At 52.1% G+C, this 21,437-nt stretch overlaps 1 protein-coding gene and 1 long non-coding RNA gene across 7 annotated transcripts; one reads left to right on the top strand and one right to left on the bottom strand.

Annotated features, from left to right (window-relative positions):
* Positions 1-907: 907 nt before the first annotated feature.
* On the bottom strand, positions 908-6,387 carry TMEM37 (transmembrane protein 37). 6 transcript variants are annotated; one of them, XM_082397646.1, is made up of 5 exons: positions 6,246-6,352; positions 5,400-5,595; positions 4,330-4,519; positions 1,905-3,865; positions 908-1,718 (listed from the first exon to the last, which is right to left on the bottom strand). In XM_082397646.1, exons 4-5 carry the CDS (start codon positions 1,941-1,943, stop codon positions 1,128-1,130), a joined length of 630 nt encoding a protein of 209 aa, XP_082253772.1. In that variant the 5' UTR covers positions 1,944-3,865; positions 4,330-4,519; positions 5,400-5,595; positions 6,246-6,352; the 3' UTR covers positions 908-1,127. The 6 variants fall into 6 exon arrangements, with proteins under 6 accessions (XP_082253772.1, XP_082253774.1, XP_082253773.1 ...); XM_082397648.1 differs by lacking the exon at positions 6,246-6,352 and having other exon boundaries at positions 5,576-5,593; XM_082397647.1 differs by lacking the exons at positions 5,400-5,595; positions 6,246-6,352 and adding an exon at positions 5,198-5,393.
* Positions 5,602-19,446, top strand: LOC309631356. The gene is made up of 2 exons (XR_014246215.1): positions 5,602-5,704; positions 7,941-19,446. It is a non-coding gene; the product is annotated as an uncharacterized lncRNA (long non-coding RNA).
* Positions 19,447-21,437: the final 1,991 nt, after the last annotated feature.

The following is a 21,437-nucleotide window of genomic DNA, read 5'->3' on the forward strand; positions in this document are numbered from 1 at the left end:
GGTAGAGGCACCCAAGTCCAGCCCAGAAAGAGGACCTGGCAGGGCAGAGACCAAAACCCCATGCAATCAGTGGCAGCCGGAATGAACCAGGAAAGGCCTGAATTCATCAGGTGGGGGAGGGGCATGGGGCTAGTGTAGAGTGAAATGGGCTGAGGGCCACAAACCCACCTACTGGGCAGAAAAGGGACTGGACAGGGGCCAATTTGATGCACAGAAATGTAGGGTGGCCAGCAAGGGTGGAAATCTCCACTGGTTCCTGGTCCCCTCCACCTGCCGGCCTCTGCATCCAGGGTGGTTGTTAATCATTACCCGAGGTCGGGCCAGTCCCCAGTCCCCCTGGAGTCCAGCAGCTCCAGATACGTGCTCTTTGAAGTGTGTTCTAGGATAAAAATGGTACCCTGAGGCTGTCTGGCCCTTACCGAAGATGGATGCACACGCTTACCTCAGAGAGGACAGTATTAGAAGCCAGGCGGGCCCTCCTGGAAGGGCTTCAGGCGGGATTCACAGGGAGAGTCCCGAGGCACAGCCAGCTGCTGGAAGCTGGGGTTATCCAGGGATTACGGGGTACCCCCGACAAAGGGCAGGGCTCAAATAAAGTTGAACGGTTTGAAAAGCTTCTACACCCCAGCAGCCCTGAACGCTGCCTCCCTGACATGACCAAAGCTAAAGCAGGGAATTTGCACAAGGCCCTTTGAGCTGGTGAAGAAAGTCCTAGGCACTGACTGGACACCCTTTGCTGACGAATGATTCACTCTTAGCAACCCAGGAGGCCCCAGGGACCCTACAGCCCATATCCCGGCAGAGTCAGTAAAACAGGTGTGAAATGTACTTGGCTGTGCAGCCAGCTTGAGCACCAGTTACCTGAGCTGCTTCCACGTCTATTCCCATCCCAGGAAGGACTCAAGAAAAGGTTTTAAAATATGTTTCTTCTTGTAAAATCAACATCCTAATAACGTGGCTAAGCTGGTGCAGCTGCTGGCTCGGAGGCACCCACCTGGCCTCTGGGCTGCAAAGGCCACTGGCCCGACCACCCCAAGGCCAAGAGGCGGCAGTTTGAATGTCCCATGTTGGAGAAGTCCCATCGTGACCCCACTTGCTGGTAGAACTCAGTGTCCTCGCAGGGGGGCCTAAAATTCTGCGGGCAGGCCCCAGGGCTGCGTGACGCTGTCAGTACGGCTGATGCTGTTGACGTGGAGGCCGCTGACGGCGCTCAGGAAGAAGAGGAAGGAGGCCGTGAACTCGCTCCAGAACGTCAGCGTGAGGCCCATGAGCGTGACCTGGTTCCTGAGGAGGGTCAGGAAGCTCAGGAGGCCCCCGAAGGAGAGGATGAACGCGAGGAGGAAGAGGGCGGAGCCCACGGCCCACCTGTGCCACGAGCGGGGGTCCTCGGACACCTGGGACACCATGAGGAGCTCCAGGCCAAAGATGGCGACCACCACGGCCAAGGTGGCCACGCTGCGGGCCACAGCCATGCCCGAGGCTAGCCCGGGCACGTGGGCCTGCCTCAGGTCTCGGAGGCAGTGCAGCTCAGCCTGGTTGGAGGTGGTGCAGAAGTGCCACAGCCCGAAGAGGCGGTCGTCGGCCAGGAGCCAGTGGCCATCGCAGATGGAGAGGGAGGAGAGGACCACGGCCAGGGAGGCGCACAAGATAATGAGCGCCCGGATGGAGGGGTCAGAGAAGGACCGGCGGGGCCTCCTTTGGGCCAGCAACTTCTGGGCCTGGAAGACAGCACGGGGCAGCATGAGGGAGGGCCCCCGCCACAGCCCACCAGCCTCCTCAGGGAAGACCCAGAACACACCTTGTAGCTTCCGACAGCCACGGTCTCCCAGGATGCCCGGGAAGCCCCCCTTAGTCACAGCACAGACCCACCTCCTGGTGGGGGGGGGACCCGCCTCCCATCCTACCTGTTCCCCGTCCGTCCTCCATTCAAGGCCTGTAAGCATTGCCTGTGGATCCAGTTATTCATCAGGCAAAGAGTTTCCTGACCTTTCTTTAATGATCTTTATAATGAGTAAGAAACCCAAATTGTATTGACAGGCAAATCTTAGTCCATTCTGAAGTCAGCAAACCTGTCTGGCTTGGCTGATGTGACCTTGAGCTAGCAGCCAGCCTTGGCTTCTTTGTATGCAAAACAAGAATACTGCACTAGACTTTATTAGCACATCAGTGAAGGTTACATAGCTCCCTCTTCTGGCCCCTGGTCTTCCCCAGTTTCATTCTAATCTGCACCCAGCTTTTTCAGCACTTTTCTTCAGTGCGCAGTGATATTTGCACTTTGCCCTTCAGTCTGGCTCAGCCTGTACTCCGCCCAGGACATGGCACCACTGTCTGTTCTAGAAGTTTCTGGGTGGGGGAGTCCCTGAGGCTCCCCTTCAGCCTATGGTTTCGGCCCTGCAAAAGTACACCCCATCCTCTCTCCTGGCAAGCTGGGCCAAGCGTCCAGTGAGGTGTCCCTTCTCACAGCCCCAGGACACCCCCAAGCCACCGTCCCCAACCCCCAACCCGGAAGCAAAAGGAATGCTTCAAAGGGTAAAACTCCTTAGACGGCCCACAAGCCCTCCCAGGGCATCCTCCTGCCCACCTCGCATGCCTAGGACAAGCCTAGAACTTTCCTCCTCACACCTACTGGTCCCTCCACCTGAAAGGCTCTTCTCCCGGCTGCCCCCCCCTTCTCCATTCTTCATGTCTCAGCTGAAACATCGCCTCCTGGGAGGGGTCCGTCCTGCCCACCCAACCCAGAACGGACCCCTCCGGTCACTCTCCATCAGGAACCGTTCTGACAGGTTTTCCATTCCTGTCTGATTTGTAGTGGGAGGGCAGGACCGTGTCCCCAGCACGCGGTGCCGTGCTCAAGAGCCACGAGGTCGAGTTTGCAGCCGCTGTCACTTCCATCTGAAGCTCCCTTTAAACCATCTCCTGCCCAGTCATAAATTACGCCCTTTAGAGTGTGTGTGGAAGCAGCCCAGGTCACGCCCCAGTTTGGGAGGTAAGCAAAGCACACAGCTCATGCGTGACGATCACTGCTAGAAAGCAAACCGAAAGGGGACTCTGGGGGTGAGCCCTATGCCACGTGCAAGTGGAGGCTTCCAGAGGCGGTCTGGGGTACCGCTCTCGGTGAGGGGCAGACAGCAGAGCCACGCTCCCGGGAGGCCCCAGGATCCTTACGGACCCGGCTTGCTTTCAGCACTTCCGCCTAGTCAGGGTCCTGTCTCACTCTTAAACCTGAGTCTGGTGGAGATGCTCCATGGGGGGGGGGGGGGGGGGCGGGGTATGTAAAAAGGGAAACTCACACATAGGTCAGGGGACCAGCCCAAGAGCATTCACCGAGATCACAGTAAAGCCTGGCACAGCTGCCCGACAGCTGTATCATGTGTAGTGGGGGGGATGCACGCAACCGATGAATACCCACTGGGGCCTTCGTGTGAGGGGCTCAGTATGTGGTGAGGAGAAGGACAGAAGGACGCCCAAGGGCTCAGGACCCGACTCAGACCAGAGACAAAGGCAGCCTGGGGTGCTGTAGAGAGCACTCGGGCGGGGAGTCTGGGCTCTGGTTCTCAAACCGCATCCCCTCGTCTCCTGGAGGCCTCCAGGTGCTAAAGCAGGGGGCAGGGGGTCAGCTCCCGGCCCCTCACTTCACCCACAGCAGGTCCCTCTTACCTGCTGGAGCCGCTGGGAATCTAAGAGTCCGTACTGGATTTCATTAGGAAAAAATGGCTCTACTGAGAAACAAACCAAGGGAACTTGGAAACCTCTGGGACTACAAACCATAAAGGTGTTTGTCTTTGCGCGGTTTCTTAACCTCCTTGGCCCTTATTTTCTCATCTACGGTTCCGCAGTTGCATTTTGTAGCAGGAGTTAGTGATCCCTGCAGGAAAGAGTAGCCATGAAGGCACCCGGAGGTTATATAACTCCCTACAGGTTGATAAGTTTCTAGGACGGGAAAACCCCAGACACAGGCAACAAGTCACAAGAACGCAGCACCCAGAGGCCTTTTGACCTCAGACATCACGCTGTCTGGAGAAAAAGCACATGCCATCCTACCCTCAGCCCCACCTGTCCTGCACACAGAGTGGACTTTAATTTCCAGGCCCTCAGACATCACACTGGGATCAGAAAAAGACAGCTGACATCAGGTCGTTTTCCCCCTCCCACCCCAAAGGAGGGCATCATTCAAACCCTGACACCAGTAAAACTCCCAAGGATTAAGTGAGATCATGTATATAAAGGTGCCCAGCACAGAAGCAGTTCCTGATTAATATTAGTAACAATAATAAGGTATCTTGGGAGTCCTTATTCCTCACCACTGCCCCACACCCCGGCTGCCAGCACCTCTGTGAACTTTCAGTGATCCAGGGCGTGAAATCCTCTCCCGGAGGGCAGCTGGGCATCAGCGTGGTCAGTGGAAGGTCCGTGGACCAGAGGGTATGAGGGCAGTCTAGCCCTGCCCCTGACCCACCAGCCTCTAGCTCTGTGACCTTGGGCAAATCACTTTAATCTCTTAGGGCCTGGACTGTCTCCACTGAAAAAAAAAAAAGAAAAATGGAAGCATTTCCCTTTTTCATCCAGAGCCCCGAATGATTAGGTAGTGACCTGTAGAACAGTGTCACGTGGCACTCCTGGGCCACTGAGTCCAGTGCCAAGGTCTTGTCCTCCTCTGTAACCCAGGACCCCATCTGATCCCGTCAACCCCTAAGTAGTGGACACTCTGGGCTGCTCACTACGCTTTCTCCACATCAACCCCCCGCCCCGCGCCCCTGCGCTTCCCTCCCCCCCCACCCCCACCCCTTCCCACTGCCCGCTCAGCCCAGGCCCAGGTCAGGCCCTCCTCCTCCTCAGCTGGAAATCTCTTCTACAGCCTCCTACAGAGTAAGCCCGCTCCGCCTGCGTGACCGCAGGGCACCGGTCAGGGAGGCGCAGGAGCCGGCCTGCTTGCCTTTTAGCGCTTTGACCTCCGGCGAGCTACTTACCCCCTGAAGATAACAGTACCTGCCTCCTAGCCCCCGGGTGGAGCCGAAACGAGACCTAAGCACCCCAACTGCTTAGAACAGTCCCAGGCCGGCGGTTACGTGCTCCTAGCATCAGCGGCGATTTTCAAGCCAGCACAGCGCCCCGCCCCGCGCCGCCGGCAGTAGCGCCCCAGGGTTTTACCTCATCTTCCCCGCCCCCCTTCTTTCACTAAAAGGTCAAGTCTGTTTACCTGGCTACTCTCCTGCCCCTCCCCACCCCCGTTAATCCTGACGCAGTTTCTTCGCCTCTTAATCTAGCACTCGCTTCCCCCAAACCGCTCCGAAATCCCGGTGTGCACGTCTCTCCCCCGCAGGGCCGTCGGCTCCCGAAGGCGGGACCGCACCCGCTCCCACCCTCCTCACTGCCGGTCCCGGAGGCGGCCCGGCCGGTACCCCAGATTATGCCCAGCACGAGAGGAACTCGCTGCATCCGGCTCTAGGGTTGCGGTGTCCCGGCCACAAGGGGCTGGGGGCGCGGCCTGTGGGTGGAGTCTCTCCTGTTCGGGCCCAGAAGTCTGGTTCGACTCGATTCTGTCGCTGAGCTGGCCGCCACGGGCGGGTTACTTCACCTGAGCCTCGGTCACCGCATCTACAAAGTGGGCGCATTGGGATCAGCCGGAGTCTGCGCTGCGGGGCGCCGAGCACTTGCGGGCAGAGTCTGCGGGCCGCTCTGACCGTCCGGACCGTCCAGTCGGGAGGTGAGGAGGCGGGACGCGTCCGCTAGGGAAGCTCGACGCAGGGCAGCGGAGAGCCGCACGCCCGGGGGGTAGGCGTGGGGGTGGACCCCTGGCATCCTTCTAAGGAGAAACCCCATCTCTGCGAGGCGGGCCCCTCCCCTCTCTACAGCCTGTCCTGAGGTTTCCGCGTGCCCCAGCGAGTCCACCCCCTTGCCCGCCCCCCAAAATCAGTTTCGGGAGGGGAGACGGTATTGCTGCCCCCGCCCAGGAAAGTCCTGGCTTCCCCAGAGATGCTTCCTCGTGTGACAAGGCGAGCCTCATTTTCGAGTGGATTCCGTCCATCCTCCGCCCCAGACGCGCCCCCTTTTAACAGGAGGGACCCCTCTGGTGCACCTAACGGATGGACACTGCGGACCCCAAAGAGAAGCACAACACTCCTCCCCAGCCGTTTGGGAGCCTCGGTGCCCGCAGGACCTCGAGGGGCCCGCGCCCTGGGCGGCTTCCCCCCCACGACCCCAGCCGGGCCCCTCCCCGCCCCCCCCCACCCCGGGCTCTCGCCCACCTGCACGCCGAGGGCTGTCATCCCGCGTCGGGGCTCGGCTGCGCGCTCCCGCCTGGTTCCCTCGGGGCTCCCGAGCGCCGCTCTGCCGGGGCCGCGGCTCCCGACTCTGGACCTCTTCCCGGGGGCGGGGCGGGGCGGGCCGGGGGAGGGGCGGGCGGAACTGCTGCCCCCGGGCGGCTGGTCGGGCCGGGCCCCTCCCCGCGCGCCGCGGCTCGGTTTGTGCTGAGTCAGCGGGGCCGCCGGAGGAGCCCCCGGGGAGGGGGGTGGCCAGAACCCGGCCCGAAGGGGAGGCTCGGGCCCTGGGGGAGGGCTGACCCGGCCGACTTGCAGGCCCGGAGTCGCTCCCCGGTCTCAGGGCACGGCTGTGCCCGCGGCGCCGATTCCTCGAGGGCCCGGGGCCGAGGAGCCGGGTCCGCCCGAGCGTCCGGGGGAGGCGGCGGCGTCCAGGCGGCGTCCAGGCGGCAGGCGCGCGCCGGGGCTCTGCAGCTCCACCACCTTGGGCCGTTGTGATCCTGGGCTCTTGTTTCCGTCTCTGAGCCACGGGCGGTAAATGAGATGATACCTGTGAAAGGGCGGGGTCTTGCGAGGCCTCGGTAAGTGTGAACGGAGTGTCTCCCCCGGGCAGTCTTTCCTGCGTCCCTTTCCTCTCCCCCAAAGGGGGCCGTACAGCCCTGCTCGCCTCCTCGCCTCCCCAGGGACCATCCAGAAGGCAAATAGGACAAAACAAAAGTCATTGTTCTTCCTGGACTTTTGATGGGGCTTGAGTTCTCAAGGGGGCAGCGCACAACGTCCCCACCCCAAGAAGGGTAAATCCCAGCTGAGACCCTCCCAGCCCTTCTCAGCTGTTGATAAACAGGGTGGGGGGTGCCGCTTAGGTGAAGCAGGGTCTCCTTTCTCCGTCGCGAAGCAGGGTGAGGGAAGTTACTTGGCCCATTCAGGCAGGCAGCTCCCCGGTGACTCTGCCCGGGGACGTTCTCAGCTGGCACCTAACGCTCCCGCCCCCCCCCCCACCCCCACCCCCCGCCCCATCCCGTGCATCTCCCTGTCAGAGGTTCATCTGATTCTTTCGCTGCCGCAGAAACCGTGTCAGGTCCGTTAACCTAGCGCCCACCTTGTTCCGTGTGTGGTCAGGCCTGTTTGGGGATCTGCTGCCTGTTACGCTTTCTTGGTAAGAATAGAAAGTCTTGAATCGGTGGAATTCAGAGCGACATGTCAGCAAGATTGCTGGAGAAGCAGAAATGACTTAGGAATGATAATGAGGAAGTGATGGTCCGCTTCCAGTTATTTTATGAGCATAAGAAAGCCGGGGGACTTCCCTTGGCGGTCCAGTGGTTAAGACTCCGCACTTGCACTGCAGGCGGCGCGGTTAGGGTTCACCTGGGCCGGCCCTTCATTTGCACCGTAGGTTCCCGGGCTCCCCTAGGTCCCTCCGTGGTGCCGGGGCTGAGCAGAGTGGGTGTGGCAGAGTGAGAGACAGACGCTCCACTCAGCAGCAGTGACTGTTGTGAGGGGCAGGGGGTTCCCAGTGCCAGGGGGACTCTGGCAGGGGCAGAGGTGGGGGGGAGGGGAATGCCAGGGTGGGACCTTCAGGGGCTAAAACCAGGAACAGCCTGGGGCTGAGTGGTGGGACAGCACAGAACCCACCCTCTTGCTTGACTGTCTCTGCCTTTTCTCCTCCACCTGTCCTGCTTCTAGGCCTGGCCAGCGTTGGAGAAAGAGGAATTGCGTAAAGAAAGGGAGGACGTGGCCCCCACTCAGCCCTCTGACCACTGCTGTCTGATGAGAAAGACCCAGGCACTGATCTTAGAAAGTTCCAAGGCAAGGGCACAGGTACCGATGAATGAATCAACAAACTCAGTGAGTACCCTCCCACCTCCGCGCCTTTGTACTTGCCGCTTCCTCTGCCTGAGGTGCACTTCAAGATATTCACGGCCAAGACTCACCGCCTCACTCCCCCAAGGAGGTGGGAGAGAAGCCTGCAGTGACCACCGCACCTGAAACAAAGGTCCTCCGTTCTCTTCTCCCTCCCTCCATCACCACACGCGTGCCCCCTCTCTCTCCACAGTGTGAAATCCAAGAGGCCAGGGCCTTTGCCAGGCACGATAGTAGGTGCTCAATAAATATTCATTGAATATATGAATGAGTTAATTGTATACCTACTGTGTACCCGCTGTCCTGGCTAATGAGGGACGATAAAGGAGAAAAAGACAAAGTCCCCGTCAGGGGTAAGATGCTTGGGTTTTAGGGTCAAAATCTGCCTCCCCTTCATTTCTGCTCCCTCCCCGGCCTCCCCAGTTCAGGCCCACATCCTCCTTCTCTCTATTCCCTTGCACCCCTGGTCCGCGCCATCCTCTCCCCACTTCTAGGCCCCGTCACCTCTGACGTGGAGGCCTGCGTAAGAGCCTCCTGCTGGGCCTCCCTGCCTCCACTCTCAGCCTCTGTCCTGCAGTTTCCCATCCCCTCTCTCTGCAGGCCCACCCCTCTGCCCTCAGCTCCAGCTGCACGTGCCCGCTTGTGCCCTGGGCGGGAAGCTCTGTCCAGTCTCAGGGCTGCTGTGTTCACGGTTCCCTCTGTGTGACAGGCCTTCCCTGGGGGGTCTGCTGGGCAGGCTGTCACCTCTTCAAGGGCCTCCCTTGAGTTCGCCAGCCAGAGTAGCACCCCACACGTGCTTGACCCTGTTACCTTCCTGTTTTCTTTCTTTCTTTTTTTTTTTTTGTATATATTGTCTCATTCATTCTTTGTTTCTTTTTCTTTTTTAAATTTATTGAAATGTAGTTGATTTACAATGTTGTGGGCCTTCGTATTTTCTTGATCATTAGCTGAACTTCTCTATTTGTCCGTTTCCCTCTCTAAAGTACAGTAGACAATTGAGTGCTAGGCCTGTCTCTCTTTCACCCCCGCATGCCCAGTTCTAAGAGCAGGGACTGGTCCATACGGCTTGCTGATTGATGGAGCAGCCTCAGATGCATTCTGGGCGAATCACTTCCCCTCCGTGAGCCCTGGTTTTCTGTCATATGGGGACACGCATCCTTTGGGTGTTGCGAGGGTCACGGGGGCAGTGAGTGTGTCAACTGCTTGGTGCAGGGTGGGCACTGACCCCTGACCCCAGAGAAGCTTAGCTGAGGCAGGCTCCACTCTACCATTAGGGAGACCCCTGCCCCGGGTTTTTCTCCTTTGAGCTGTTGGGGTGTGGGGTCTCTGAGGTGAGCTGGGGCAGACACATGGGGAGACCCAGAGGCAATAACGGGGAGTCTGCTAGGAGCTGCCGAGTTCACTGGGCAGTTTCAAAGCTGATGACTAACTCTGCCTGCCCGAAGCCTGGACTTCTGGTCCCTCCGTGTTGTGGACCAGCCCACTTGCCTCTCCCTGTCCCCTTCCCGTCCTCTCCCCACCTTCTCCCCACCGCCCTGCCTTCACCCACTGGGTCTTTCTCTTCTCCCAGCCCCCTCCTCAAGGTTTCCTGATTCCAGGCCGGTTCCATCCCCTCCACGCCAGACCTCCCCCTGCCCTTTGCCTCCTCTGCCTCAAGCTCTAGCCCTGCATTCCAACCTCCTGTTTAGGCATCATAGTGGCCCAGGGGCTTCCCCGCCTGCCCTGGGGCTTGGCTTTACAGCGCTTCCCTCTGGGCCAGGCGGGTAGCAGGTGTGATGTTTATGCTGCGGGTGAGGGTGTCAGCCTCGGAGGGCCCCAGGGCACCAGTGCCCCACGGGGGCAAGGGCGGTGGGGAAGGGGACTGACCGGCTGAAGGGAGGAACGAGTGCAGCAGGATGCAGGCATCTTTCCTGAACGCCCCCATATATCAGAACTTCCCCCCACGTTGTCTGAAGAGGATGGGGAGGGATGTAGGTGGGCTCAGAGGGTGGCCTTTCTGTAGGGTCTCCCTTTCTACAGGCAAGTCCGTCCTTGAGATGGGGGCCCCTCCAGGGCACCAGGACCTGCAGATTTCCAGGCAGAGTTGGGGAGACTTCTAGCACCTTCTTTGCAGGCGTGGACCCTGGACTTGTCAGCGCACTCTGAGACACCGCGTCTCTAGGGGATGGTCCCCCTAACCAGGCACACCCAGGGCAGTTGTATAGAGCAGACTGCCAGCCCGTCCCTTCCCAAAATGGGCCGGTGCTCCTCCCTGATCAGGGCACCCCGCCTGCCGGATCAAAGGGTCCAGGAAGCAAAATTAGACACTAGGAATTGGTGGTGAGCACGGAATGATGACAAGAGAAGTTAAAAGCTTTAGGCAGGGCTTTGCCTAGGCTCTGGGGAAGCCCAGGAAATACCCCACCACCCCGTGTATTAGCTTTGACGTTTACAAGGAAGGCATGCTGTCACAGGGTCCAGAGGAGTGATAAGGGAGGGAAGGATGGTCCCCCACGGGGAGTGGAGGGGTGGGCTGTGGGGAGCCTCCGGGCCTTGAACCAGCAGGGTCTGGGAGTCTGGCCACTTAACCACCTCAGTCTGTAGACATGTTAAAAGCAAAAAAGTGTCATCAATTCAAAAACTGGGAGGTTTGGAACTTCCCTGGCGGTCCAGTGGTTAAGACTCTGCGCTTCCACTGCAGGGGCCACAGGTTCAATCCGTGGTTGGGGAATTAAGATCCCGCATGCCTCACGGGGCGGCCAAAAAATTAAAATAAAATAAATTGGGAGGTTTTACACTAAATTCTGGATTTATTGGCTTCTCTTGAAAATGAGACAGTTTGGACCCCGAGGGTCCCTTTTCTGCATGGGAGCAGTGGCCACTTTGGGTGACTGCCCTTTGCATGGGCTGTGCTCTGGGGGGCCCCCAGTCTTACCGCCCCCCCGTTCGGTTCACTCTTCTGTGTTGCCTGCCTGGCCCTCGTAGGATTTCCCTTTATAAGCCCAGCTCTGTGTTGTGCTGGTAAATAACCCAGCCATGCTTTCAGGGTCTGTTTCCACACTACCACCACCGCCTTCCTGGCTGGCCCCAGTTTTTGTTCCCTGTAACTCTGCTCCCCCCGCTCCCCAGACCAGTCTCTCCTGCCCAGATTCCAGACCCTCCTGCTGCAGCCCTCACCCCGATGGCAATGGTCTCCCCCTTCTGGGTTCAGGTTCCCGAAGGAGAATCTCCTTAGTCCAGGAGAACGAGGCTGCTGGGTGTAAAGGCAAGCAGACGGTCTGAGCACTGGTGACTCTGGGGCTAGGGGTCCATCCTGGTCCAGAAAAGCTGTAACCAAGGGCTGGGGGCAGGCAGCCTCCTGGGCGGCAGGGGCTCTGGGCGAGAGAGCAATGAAGCAGGGGCCGTACATTCGACAGAGAGCCCCTCCCTGGAGTCATTGTGGCTCCCGCCATGAGCCCCCTCCCCTGGAGTGCGCCGGGGGTGCACTGACCAGCCAGGCCTCTCGGACCCTGCTCCTTGCCAGCCTCCAAGCCGACCACCTCCTTTTCATCTGGTATCACCTTGTCGATGGTGAGGGGACCCTTCCTCCTCTCTTCCAACTTTGCCCTGGATGATATTTTGTCTCTGACCTTATGAATTGATTTTTTAAATACATTTCAAGAATTCTAAATGCGACATTCTCCAGCTCCTATGTATTTTCTGGATATTTATGTGATTCTCAAACTTTTCCAGTAAATGACCCCCCCCCCCGTCTTTTGTTTTGTTGGACCCCAGTTCCGAGCCTAGCCAACCATTCTCAGATCACAGCACGCGGGCATCCTTGCATCCAGATCCTCCTGGAGTTTATTTTCCGTTTTTCATTCCCCCAATGGTACCGCCTCTAATGTGTTTGATGTATATCCTTAACCATTGTGTATCCTTGTATGTGTGTGTGTGTGTGTGTGTGTGTGTGTGATTTTTGCTTTCCTAAGTGGCATTATGCTATAAATCTTGTTCTGTTTCCTACTATTCTCACCCAACAGCATGATTTGAGGCCACCCCTGTTGGTATATGTGTAAATCTAATTCAGTGTTTTATACATGATAAGTTGGGTCCCAGTAGCGGCTGGTGAGATCAATTTGGCGGGGGCATAATCACCACTTATAATAAATGAATACAATGTAATAGGCAATATCAGAGTGCCTCAAACATAATTAGGGTAAATGTTGTTTCATGAATTTTTTTTCAAAAAGAGATAGATACAGGTTGCAAAGTAAAAAGTATTTCTTAGGTGGGTCCCAGTAAGGAAAGTTTGAATGGTCTGGTTCATTGCTTCTTATTGCTTTATTTTTTTTTAATTAAAAAATATTTATTTATTTATTTTTAACTTTTGGCTGCGTTGGGTCTTCCTTGCTGCATGTGGACTTTCTCTTAGTTGTGGCGAGCGGGGGTTACTCTTCGTTGCAGTGCACGGGCTTCTCATTGCGGTGGCTTCTCTTGTTGTGGAGCACGGGTTCTAGGTGCTTGGGCTTCAGTAGCTGTGGCTTGTGGGCTCAGTAGTTGTGGCTCACAGGCTCTAGAGCGCAGGCTCAGTAGTTGTGGTGCACTGGCTTAGTTGCAGCTGAGGTTGAAAACCTCTATCCTAAAGGCTTTCTGCTTTCCTTAGTTCCTCACCCTACCCTCTTCTCTTCTGGGTTCACAGAAGATATTTCGACCTTGGAGGTTTGTTGGTTGGCTTGTGACTGCTCATAGAGCAGTGCAGGTTCCGAAGTGGAGGGTGAGGGCGGCTCCTTGTGTAGGTAACTGTTGTGAGTCAAAGACGTCTCTGCGTGTGTGTACATGTGGACCTGCACAGCCGCAGCTGCTCACACACGCGTCCCAGAGGCAGACGCTGTCCTTGCTTGTCCAAAGGGCATTTACTTGACAGTTTCGCGTCTCAAACACAAGTGAGAACCAAGAAATAAGCCCTCAGTAGGCCTGAAGCTAAACATAATAGTCAATCAATTTCAGCTAAAAAAAGGATGAAGCCCTCCAAAACTCCTCAACAGCCAGAGTCAAGTCATTATTTACTTTTTTTTTTTTTTTTTGGCTGCACCACGTGGCTTGTGAGATCTTATTTCCCAGATCAGGGATGGAACCCAGGCCCTTAGCAGTGAAAGCACAGAGTCCTAACCACTGGACCGTCAGGGCATTCCCAAGTTAAGCCATTATTGAATTAATTAATTATACTGATTGATGTTCTCCTGACCTCAGGTCAATAGGAAAAGTTTGCTCACTCTTGCTTAAGAAGACGGGGAGCCCACAAAGCACTGAATTCTACCCGTTACTGATGGAGTGTCTGTGCCTCAAGGGGCAGCTGCAAGTGTCTGGAAGACTGATTTATGTGCAGTCAGATGATTTAATGTATGGGTTTGTGTTGGTGGCATAATAATATAATACTATTTGTCAAGTGCTTGTTATGTACTAGATCATGTGCCGAGTATGCTAGAACGTACAATTTCATTTATTCCTCACATCAGTCTTTTTTTTTTTTTTCTCACATCAGTCTTTTGAGGCAGGTACTATCACAATCTTCGGTTTCGAGGGAGAAACGGAAGCACAGAGAAGTCAAGCAATTGGCCCAGGCACACACACAGTAATGGTAGGTTGGGGTTTAAATCCAGAACTCTCTGCAGGGTCAGCCCTGAACCTTGGCAGGACACCCACAACCTTGACTCACTGCTCGTATCCTGGGCACTTTGTAAAGGCGTTTTAAAGAGTTTCACAAGGGACTTCCCTGTCAGTCCAGTGGTTAAGACTCCTTGCTTCCACTGCAGGGGACGTGGGTTCGATCCCTGGTCAGGGAACTAACATCCCACGTGCTGGGCGGTGCAGCCAAAAAAAAAAAAAAGAGTCTCACAAATCTACTGCGGGTATTTTCTAGAGACTGCCCAGCTGCTGAGACGCTGAGCAGGGAACCAGGAAATGCCTCTCTCTGGGGAAAATGTAAGCGGGGACTGGACCCAGCAGGAGAATGGCGAATCTGGGGCTCTCAGCCTGCCCGCCGCATTGCCCAGGGCAGGCTGGCCGGGCTGGGCGGTGCTGCAGACAAGGGAGCCCACCTTCTGTCGCTCTTCTCTTCCTGGCCACTCACCCCAGGTTGCCACCAACAGAACTGTCCCAAACGGGATACATGTGGCTTCCCAAGTCGTGTCTATGGGCAGGACCCCACAAGATCCCAGCAAATCACTATGCCTCCCTCTGCTGGCCTCTGCTTGGCATTACAGTCAAAGAACCCACGTTTAAGTCCTGCACCAAAGGCTGGCACCCCGCTGCCTCTCCTCAACTCTGCCCAGTTCTCCCGGGTCGGGGAAACTGACCCTCTCCCACCGTTCCTGCCACTCCATCCCACTGGAGCCACGATTTCAGAATCCCACGCCCTGGCCATGGCAACAGGCGCATGGCCCAGGGCAGCAACAGCGATGGGCCCCAGGGGTGGGAACATAACCCAGACAGGGCAGTCCCGGGCTTCATATGTGTACACTGCGCATGTCCCTTTCCTCTGGGTTCCCCCAGGCGGGGCTGTCAGCCTGGGCTGTGCGTGGCCTCAGCCCTCCTCCTGGCGTAAGGCCGCCCAACCACGGCAGGGGGGGACCAGGCCGATGCCCAGAGAACCCCGAGCGAGAGAACCAGAGCATCACAGCGCCTGGACCCAGTCTCAGAGGGCCGCCCACCGCTGTGGCACGCGGGCTCAGCAGTTGTGGGATCTTCCCGGACCAGGGCTCGAACCCGTGTGCCCTGCATTGGCAGGCGGATTCTTAACCACCGTGCTACCAGAGGAGCCCCCAATTCAGAATTTTCTATAATTTTACTTCCCTGGCTTTAAAGGAACACAAATTATCTAAAATATATTTAAAATATACTTCTTAACTTACCTTGTTTCCAGATTAAGATATTGCCATGCTTGACGGTTTCTCTTAACACAGTGACCATCTTAGATATTCGTAAATATTAGGACATAGAAAAGTCTTTGGCAGATTTCCAATGTGACTAGAAGTGTTAAATAATAATAGCCAGCCCACTACCAAATTTTTTATAAAGATATAATGAAAATATTGTGACTCACTTTTAGAAGATCCACATACAGCTGTGATTTTTAAAATACTAGCCATTGCATACTACTTAAGACAATTTAAGACAAAATATATTAAAACTTAAAACTTTAGCATATTTAAGAGCCAAGACAATGGGTGCTTTTTGTAGATACTTTCATTGCAAATAAACTTTCTCCTAGTAAATTCAAAATCTCAAGGCTTTAGATTAATTTTGTATATTTCAATGGTAAATTAGGATATCTATAATCTTATTTTTTATCATAAGCTCCTTTCCCATAAGAATTGATATTTTTGGGACTTCCCTGGCGGTCCAGTGGTTAAGACTCTGTGCTGCCACTGCACGGGGTGCAGGTTCCATCCCTGGTCGGGGAACTAGGATCCCACATGCTGTGTAGCGTGGCCAAAAGATAAAAAAAAAAAAAAAAAAAAGAATCGATACTTTTATTTGTAGATTCTTCATTCCCCATTTCTTTACTTTTCCTTTTTGTTTAATTTTTATGTCAGAAAGTGTATGCCTATCTCTTGTTAAAGCTTTTCATTTTTCTAACATATTTCAAAGGTGTTTTCTCTCATTGTAAACAAGGGGAAAGGCCTTCTAACAAGCATGCATTTTATATAGAGTCAGGATTTTTCTCCTATCAATTTCCACTTGGTTCACAGTATCATCCCATCATGAATCCTGCATAAATATTTGTAATATATTTATACCAAGATGCTTCTGATTTCACCACGTTGCATTTCCTAATAGGATTTTATTTTAAATATTAATATAATCATATAGTATTTGACTTTGTTTTGTATCATACACTAATATATGCTTTAAATAAGTGGACACATATATTAACATTTGCTCAATGTCATTAATTTGCCTGGGATGGTAGCTGATTGCATTTGATCTTGATGCCCGTTGGGCATTCTTATCAGTGTTTAAGTGCTTTTTAGAACAGATGTGAAAATATCTAATCTACTCACTGAATTTGCAAAACATGTTTGTAAATTGTACAATATTTTGGGAGTTCCCTGGCAATCCAGTGGTTAGGACTCCACGCTTTCACTGCCGTGGCCTGGATTCAGTCCATGGCTGGGGAACTAAGATTCCACAAGCTGCGGGGGCTTCCAAAAAAAAAAGAAATTGTACAGTATTTTAAAGGTTATCATGATTTAATTTATAGGAGCAGAAATTTTGTCTCTTAAGATTATGAGCTGAACACATTTGCCATAATCATATACAGTTGAGGAATATGGCTTCTACCACTTTGTACAACTGCCAGAGTCACTCATGTAAAATATCTGTGACGATGAGCATTTCTAAGCCAACATTATCTTTTTCCAATTTACTAATAATTACCTAAGTTACAGCATATCAGTTTTTTCTTTCAATACAATCAATACATCTTTCTTCTGTGGTGATGGAAGTGTTCTTTTTTTTTTAATTGAAGTATAGTTGATTTACAATGTTGTGTTAGTTTCTGCTGTACAGCAAAGTGACTCAGTTATACATATATAGACGTTCTTTTTATATTCTTTTCCATGATGGTTTATTATAGGATATTGAACATGGTTCCCTGTGCTCTGCAGTAGGACCTTGTTGTGTATCTGTTCTCTATAGAATAGTGTGCATCTGCTAACCCCAAACTCCCAGTCCATCCCTCCTCCACCCTCCTCTCCCTTTGGCAACCACAAGTCTGTTTTCTATGTCTGTGAGTCTCTTTTTGTTTCATAGATAAGTTCATTTGTGTTGTATTTTAGATTCCACATATAAGTGATATTGTATTTGTTTTTCTGTTTCTGACTTACTTCACTTAGTATGATAATCTCTAGATCCATCCATGTTGCTACAGATTGCATTCTTTCATTCTTTTTAATGGCTGAGTAATATTCCATTGTATATATGTACCACATCTTCTTTATCCATTCATCTGTCAATGGACACTTAGGTGGTTTCCACATCTTGGCTATTGTGAATAGTGCTGCTGTGAATAGGGGTACATATATCTTTTTGAATTATAGTTTTGTCTGGATTTATGCTCAGAAGTGGGATTGCAGGATCATATGGCAACTCTATTTTCAGTTTTTTGAGAAAGATGGAAGTGTTCTTAAGATGAACATACCTTATCAGGTGATGTGTTTGTTTAACATGGGCCACTTCTTTTTTTTAAAAAAATTATTTATTTATTTTTGGCTGTGTTGGGTCTTCGTTTCTGTGCGAGGGCTTTTCTTTCTAGTTGCGGCAAGTGGGGGCCACTCTTCATCGTGGTGCACGGGCCTCTCACTATTGTGGCCTCTCCTGTTGCGGAGCACAGGCTCCAGACGCGCAGGCTCAGTAGTTGTGGCTCACAGGCCTAGTTGCTCCACGGCATGTGGGATCTTCCCAGACCAGGGCTCGAACCCGTGTCCCCTGCATTGGCAGGCAGATTCTCAACCACTGCGCCACCAAGGAAGCCTGGGCCACTTCTTTTGTACAATCAAAGCAAGGAAAAGTATTTGCTTTTTACATTTTCAACTCTATTTAATATCTAACCTGATTTCTTAGGAGCACTATGTGTTTCTTTTGAATTGTGGTGCACATATAGGAACAGATCACTCTTTATCTTGACTTACATTGCTAACTATATGGATGGACATTGTAATAACATGTAATTCTTTTTTTTTTTAAATAAATTTATTTATTTATTTAGTTTTGGCTGCGTTGGGTCTTTGTTGCTGCGCGCAGGCTTTCTCTTGTTGAGGCGAGCAGGGGCTACTCTTTGTTGCGGTGCGTGGGCTTCTCATTGCGGTGGCTTCTCTTGTTGCAGAGCACGGGCTGTAGGCACGCAGGCTTCAGTAGTTGTGGCACGCGGACCCAGAAGTTGTGGCGCATGGGCTTGGCTGTTCCACGTCATGTGGGATCTTCCCTGACCAGGGCTCAAACCCGTGTCCCCTGCATTGGCAGGCAGATTTTTAACCACTGTGCCATCAGGGAAGTCCAACATGTAATTCTTTACCACTGGACCATGGTGGTCCAGTGGTAAAGAATCTGCCTTACAATGCAGGGGACACAGGTTCGAGCCATGGTCAGGGAACTAAGATCCCACGTGCTGCGGGGCAACTAAGCCCTTGCGCCACAACTACTGAGCTTACGCCCCTCAACTAGAGAGCCTGCGTGCCGCAAACTACAGAGTCCATATGCCCTGGAGCCTGCACGCCACAAGTAGAGAGAGAAAACCCACACACCTCAACTAGAGAGAAGCCCGTGTACTGCAACGAAGAGCCCGCATGCCTCAGTGAAGATCCCGTTTGCTGCAACTGAGACCCAATGCAGCCAAAAAATAAATAAATAATAAAATAAGTCTTAAAAAAAAAGAAAAAGAAATATTCCAGGGTTTGAGCTTCCAGTAATTCCATCTGATCTTCTAAGAGTCAACTTATTTCTGGCACAAAATGTAGCAGCATCTGAAATCACTTGCAAGATAATTTGCCATTGTTGGTCCTCTGATTTTGTCACTTTCTCCTGTCATCTAGGAACTGATGACTTTGAATATTTTTTAAACACTTTGGATTAGAAAAAATCATGATGATAAATTGAATCTTTGTGGTCACAACTTTTCTCATTATTCTAAACTGGTATTTGAGTTGACAAATAGTTGATTTTGTGCTATTAGTCCTGAAATGTAAACATGGAAACAAAATTAAAACCAGCCAGTCACAATGAATCATTAATCATTTTATTTTTATTTTATAAACTGACCTGTTGAATATGTTCAGCCATGAAGTGAAATAGACTCACGTCAGTCTGAATCCTGACCTACATCTATGGTGACAGGCTTTTTAGAGAGTGAACCCAGGACACAGCCGCTCCAGTAAAACAACAACAACCAAGAATACTTCTAAATAACATAGTGTATAATAAATTATTATCCACATGTGCATTAATAATTTAATATAAAATGTGCCATATGGGTGCTATAGGAAATTATGTCTTATCCTGGGTTATTTACTTTACTGTGTCATGAATCCAATTAAAAAAATAAAACTAGGGCTTCCCTGGTGGTGCAGTGGTTGAGAATCTGCCTGCCAATGCAGGGGACATGGGTTCGAGCCCTGGTCTGGGAAGATCCCACATGCCGTGGAGCAACTGGGCCCGTGAGCCACAACTACTGAGCCTGTGCGTCTGGAGCCTGTGCTCCGCAACAAGAGAGGCCGTGATAGTGAGAGGCCCGCGCACCGCGATGAAGAGTGGCCCCCACTTGCCGCAACTAGAGAAAGCCCTCGCACAGAAACGAAGACCCAACACAGCCCCCCAAAAAAATAATAATAAAATAAAATAAATAGATAAATAAATAAATAAAACTAGGTGACAGTGGAAAATTATAGTAATTACTAGTAGGACAATAGATAAAGTGTTAGAAAAATGTAAAAACTTGATGTATTGATTAATATATTTTAATTTAAAATACTTTCAGATTTATAAAAATTTTGTGGGACGTCCCTGGTGGTCCAGTAGGTAAGACTTTGCGCTCCCAGTGCAGGGGGCACGAGTTCAATCTCTGGTCAGGGAACTAGATCCCGCATGCCGCAACTAAGAGTCCACATGCTGCAACTAAGAAATCCACATGCTGCAACTAAGAAGCCCAAATGCCACAACTAAGAAGTTTGCATGCCACAACTAAAAAAAGATCCCGAGTGCTGCAATGAAGATTCTGCGTGCTGTAAATAAGACCCTGTGCAGTCAAAAAAAGAAAGAAAGAAAGAAAGAAAAAATTTTTTCAAAGAGAGTGCAGGATTCCACAAGTAGCCCTGCCCGAATTTCCTATTTTAATACCATCTCCCATAATTAGGGTACATGGTCATAATTAATGAACCAATGTTGATATGCAACTATTAACTACAGTCCACTCTTTTTTCAAAGTTCTTAGTTTTACCTTCTTCTTCTCTAGGATCTCATCTAGGATAGCTCACTGTGTTTAGTGGTCATGTCTCCAGTGTTAGAGTCTCTGAGACATCCCTTGTTTTTGATGACATAGACCATTTTCAAGGGTGCTTGCCAGGAATTTTGTAGCATGAATTTTACCTGGTGTCTCCCTTGTGATTAGCCTGGGGCTTTGTGTTTTTGGAGGGGAAAACCACAGAGGGTAAAAGTAATTCACAACAGTCCATATACAGGGCAAAAGCTCTGAGGGTGGCTTATTCCTTTCTTTAAAAAATTTTTAAATTTTTATTTATTTTTTGGCTGTGTTGGGTCTTCGTTGCTGTGCGCGGGCTTTCTCTAGTTGTGGCGAGAGGGGGCTTCTCTTCGTTGCGGTGCGCGGGCTTCTTATTATGGTGGCTTCTCTTGTTGCAGAGCACGGGCTCTCAGCGCACAGGTTTCAGTAGTTGTGGCATGCGGGTTCAGTAGTTGTGGCTCGTGGGCGCAGTAGTTATGGCACACAGGCTCAGTTGCTCCGTGGCATGTGGGATCTTCCCGGACCAGGGCTTGAACCCATGTCCCCTGCATTGGCAGGCGAATTCTTAACCACTGCACCACCAGGGAAGTCCCTGTGGCTTTTTACCGTTGATGTGACCCTGGTCCCCTGGCTGAAGGAGGGCTTGTCAGGTTCCTGCACTATAACTTTCCTCTTTCCCCCAGTCCATTCTGTCTGTACCTTTTGGAAGGATGTCACTACGCACAGCCCATGTTTAAGGAGTGGGAAGCTGTGCTCCACATCCCTGACAGTTATAACATTTATATTAACTTTTAGGGTTTATGCCTGAAAGATTCCCACGCTCCCATATTATCTATTTATTTTTTCCAGGAAAATAGCTGTAAAATTGACTGTGAGTTTATGAAACGATGCTCCACCTTAGTAATGATCAGAGGGACGCTGGATGCAGCCGTCTGTGCCTTGAATAGTGTCTGGCACATAGTCTGTGCTCCGTAGATATTTGTCAATGAGTAAGACTCAAAAGCTGTGAGGGAGGACATGCAGAGTGTCACCGGTGGCAAAGAGATTCCAAGCAGAGTGAAGAGCAAGGGGACATGCCACAAGGAAGGGACGTGCCTGGCTTTTTTGAGGACCGTCAGGAATGCTGTGTGTTTGAAGTTAAGTGAGCGAGGGAGAGAGTCCTGGGGGTTGTGAAGAGACTTGTCAGCCGTTGAAAGGACTTTGGCTTCTACTCTGGGTGAAATGCCAGGGAAGGGTTTTAAGCAGAGAAAGGACATCATCTGACTTACTCTGGCTGCTGTCCCACAAATGGTCTGAAGGGGCAAAAGGAGAATCAGGGGGCCGATTAGGAGATTGCCGTAGTGACC

The sequence above is a fragment of the Balaenoptera borealis genome (assembly GCF_965194805.1).
Source record: "Balaenoptera borealis genome assembly, chromosome: 6".
Classification (NCBI taxonomy): Eukaryota; Metazoa; Chordata; class Mammalia; order Artiodactyla; family Balaenopteridae; genus Balaenoptera; species Balaenoptera borealis.

Excerpts from the sequence above, each read along its gene's own strand:
- TMEM37 (XM_082397646.1), bottom strand. The coding sequence starts at position 1,943 with ATGCTTACAGGCCTTGAATGGAGGACGGACGGGGAACAG. Across the intron at positions 1,719-1,904 it reads GGAGGACGGACGGGGAACAG|GCCCAGAAGTTGCTGGCCCA; the intron begins GTAGGATGGGAG and ends GCTGTCTTCCAG.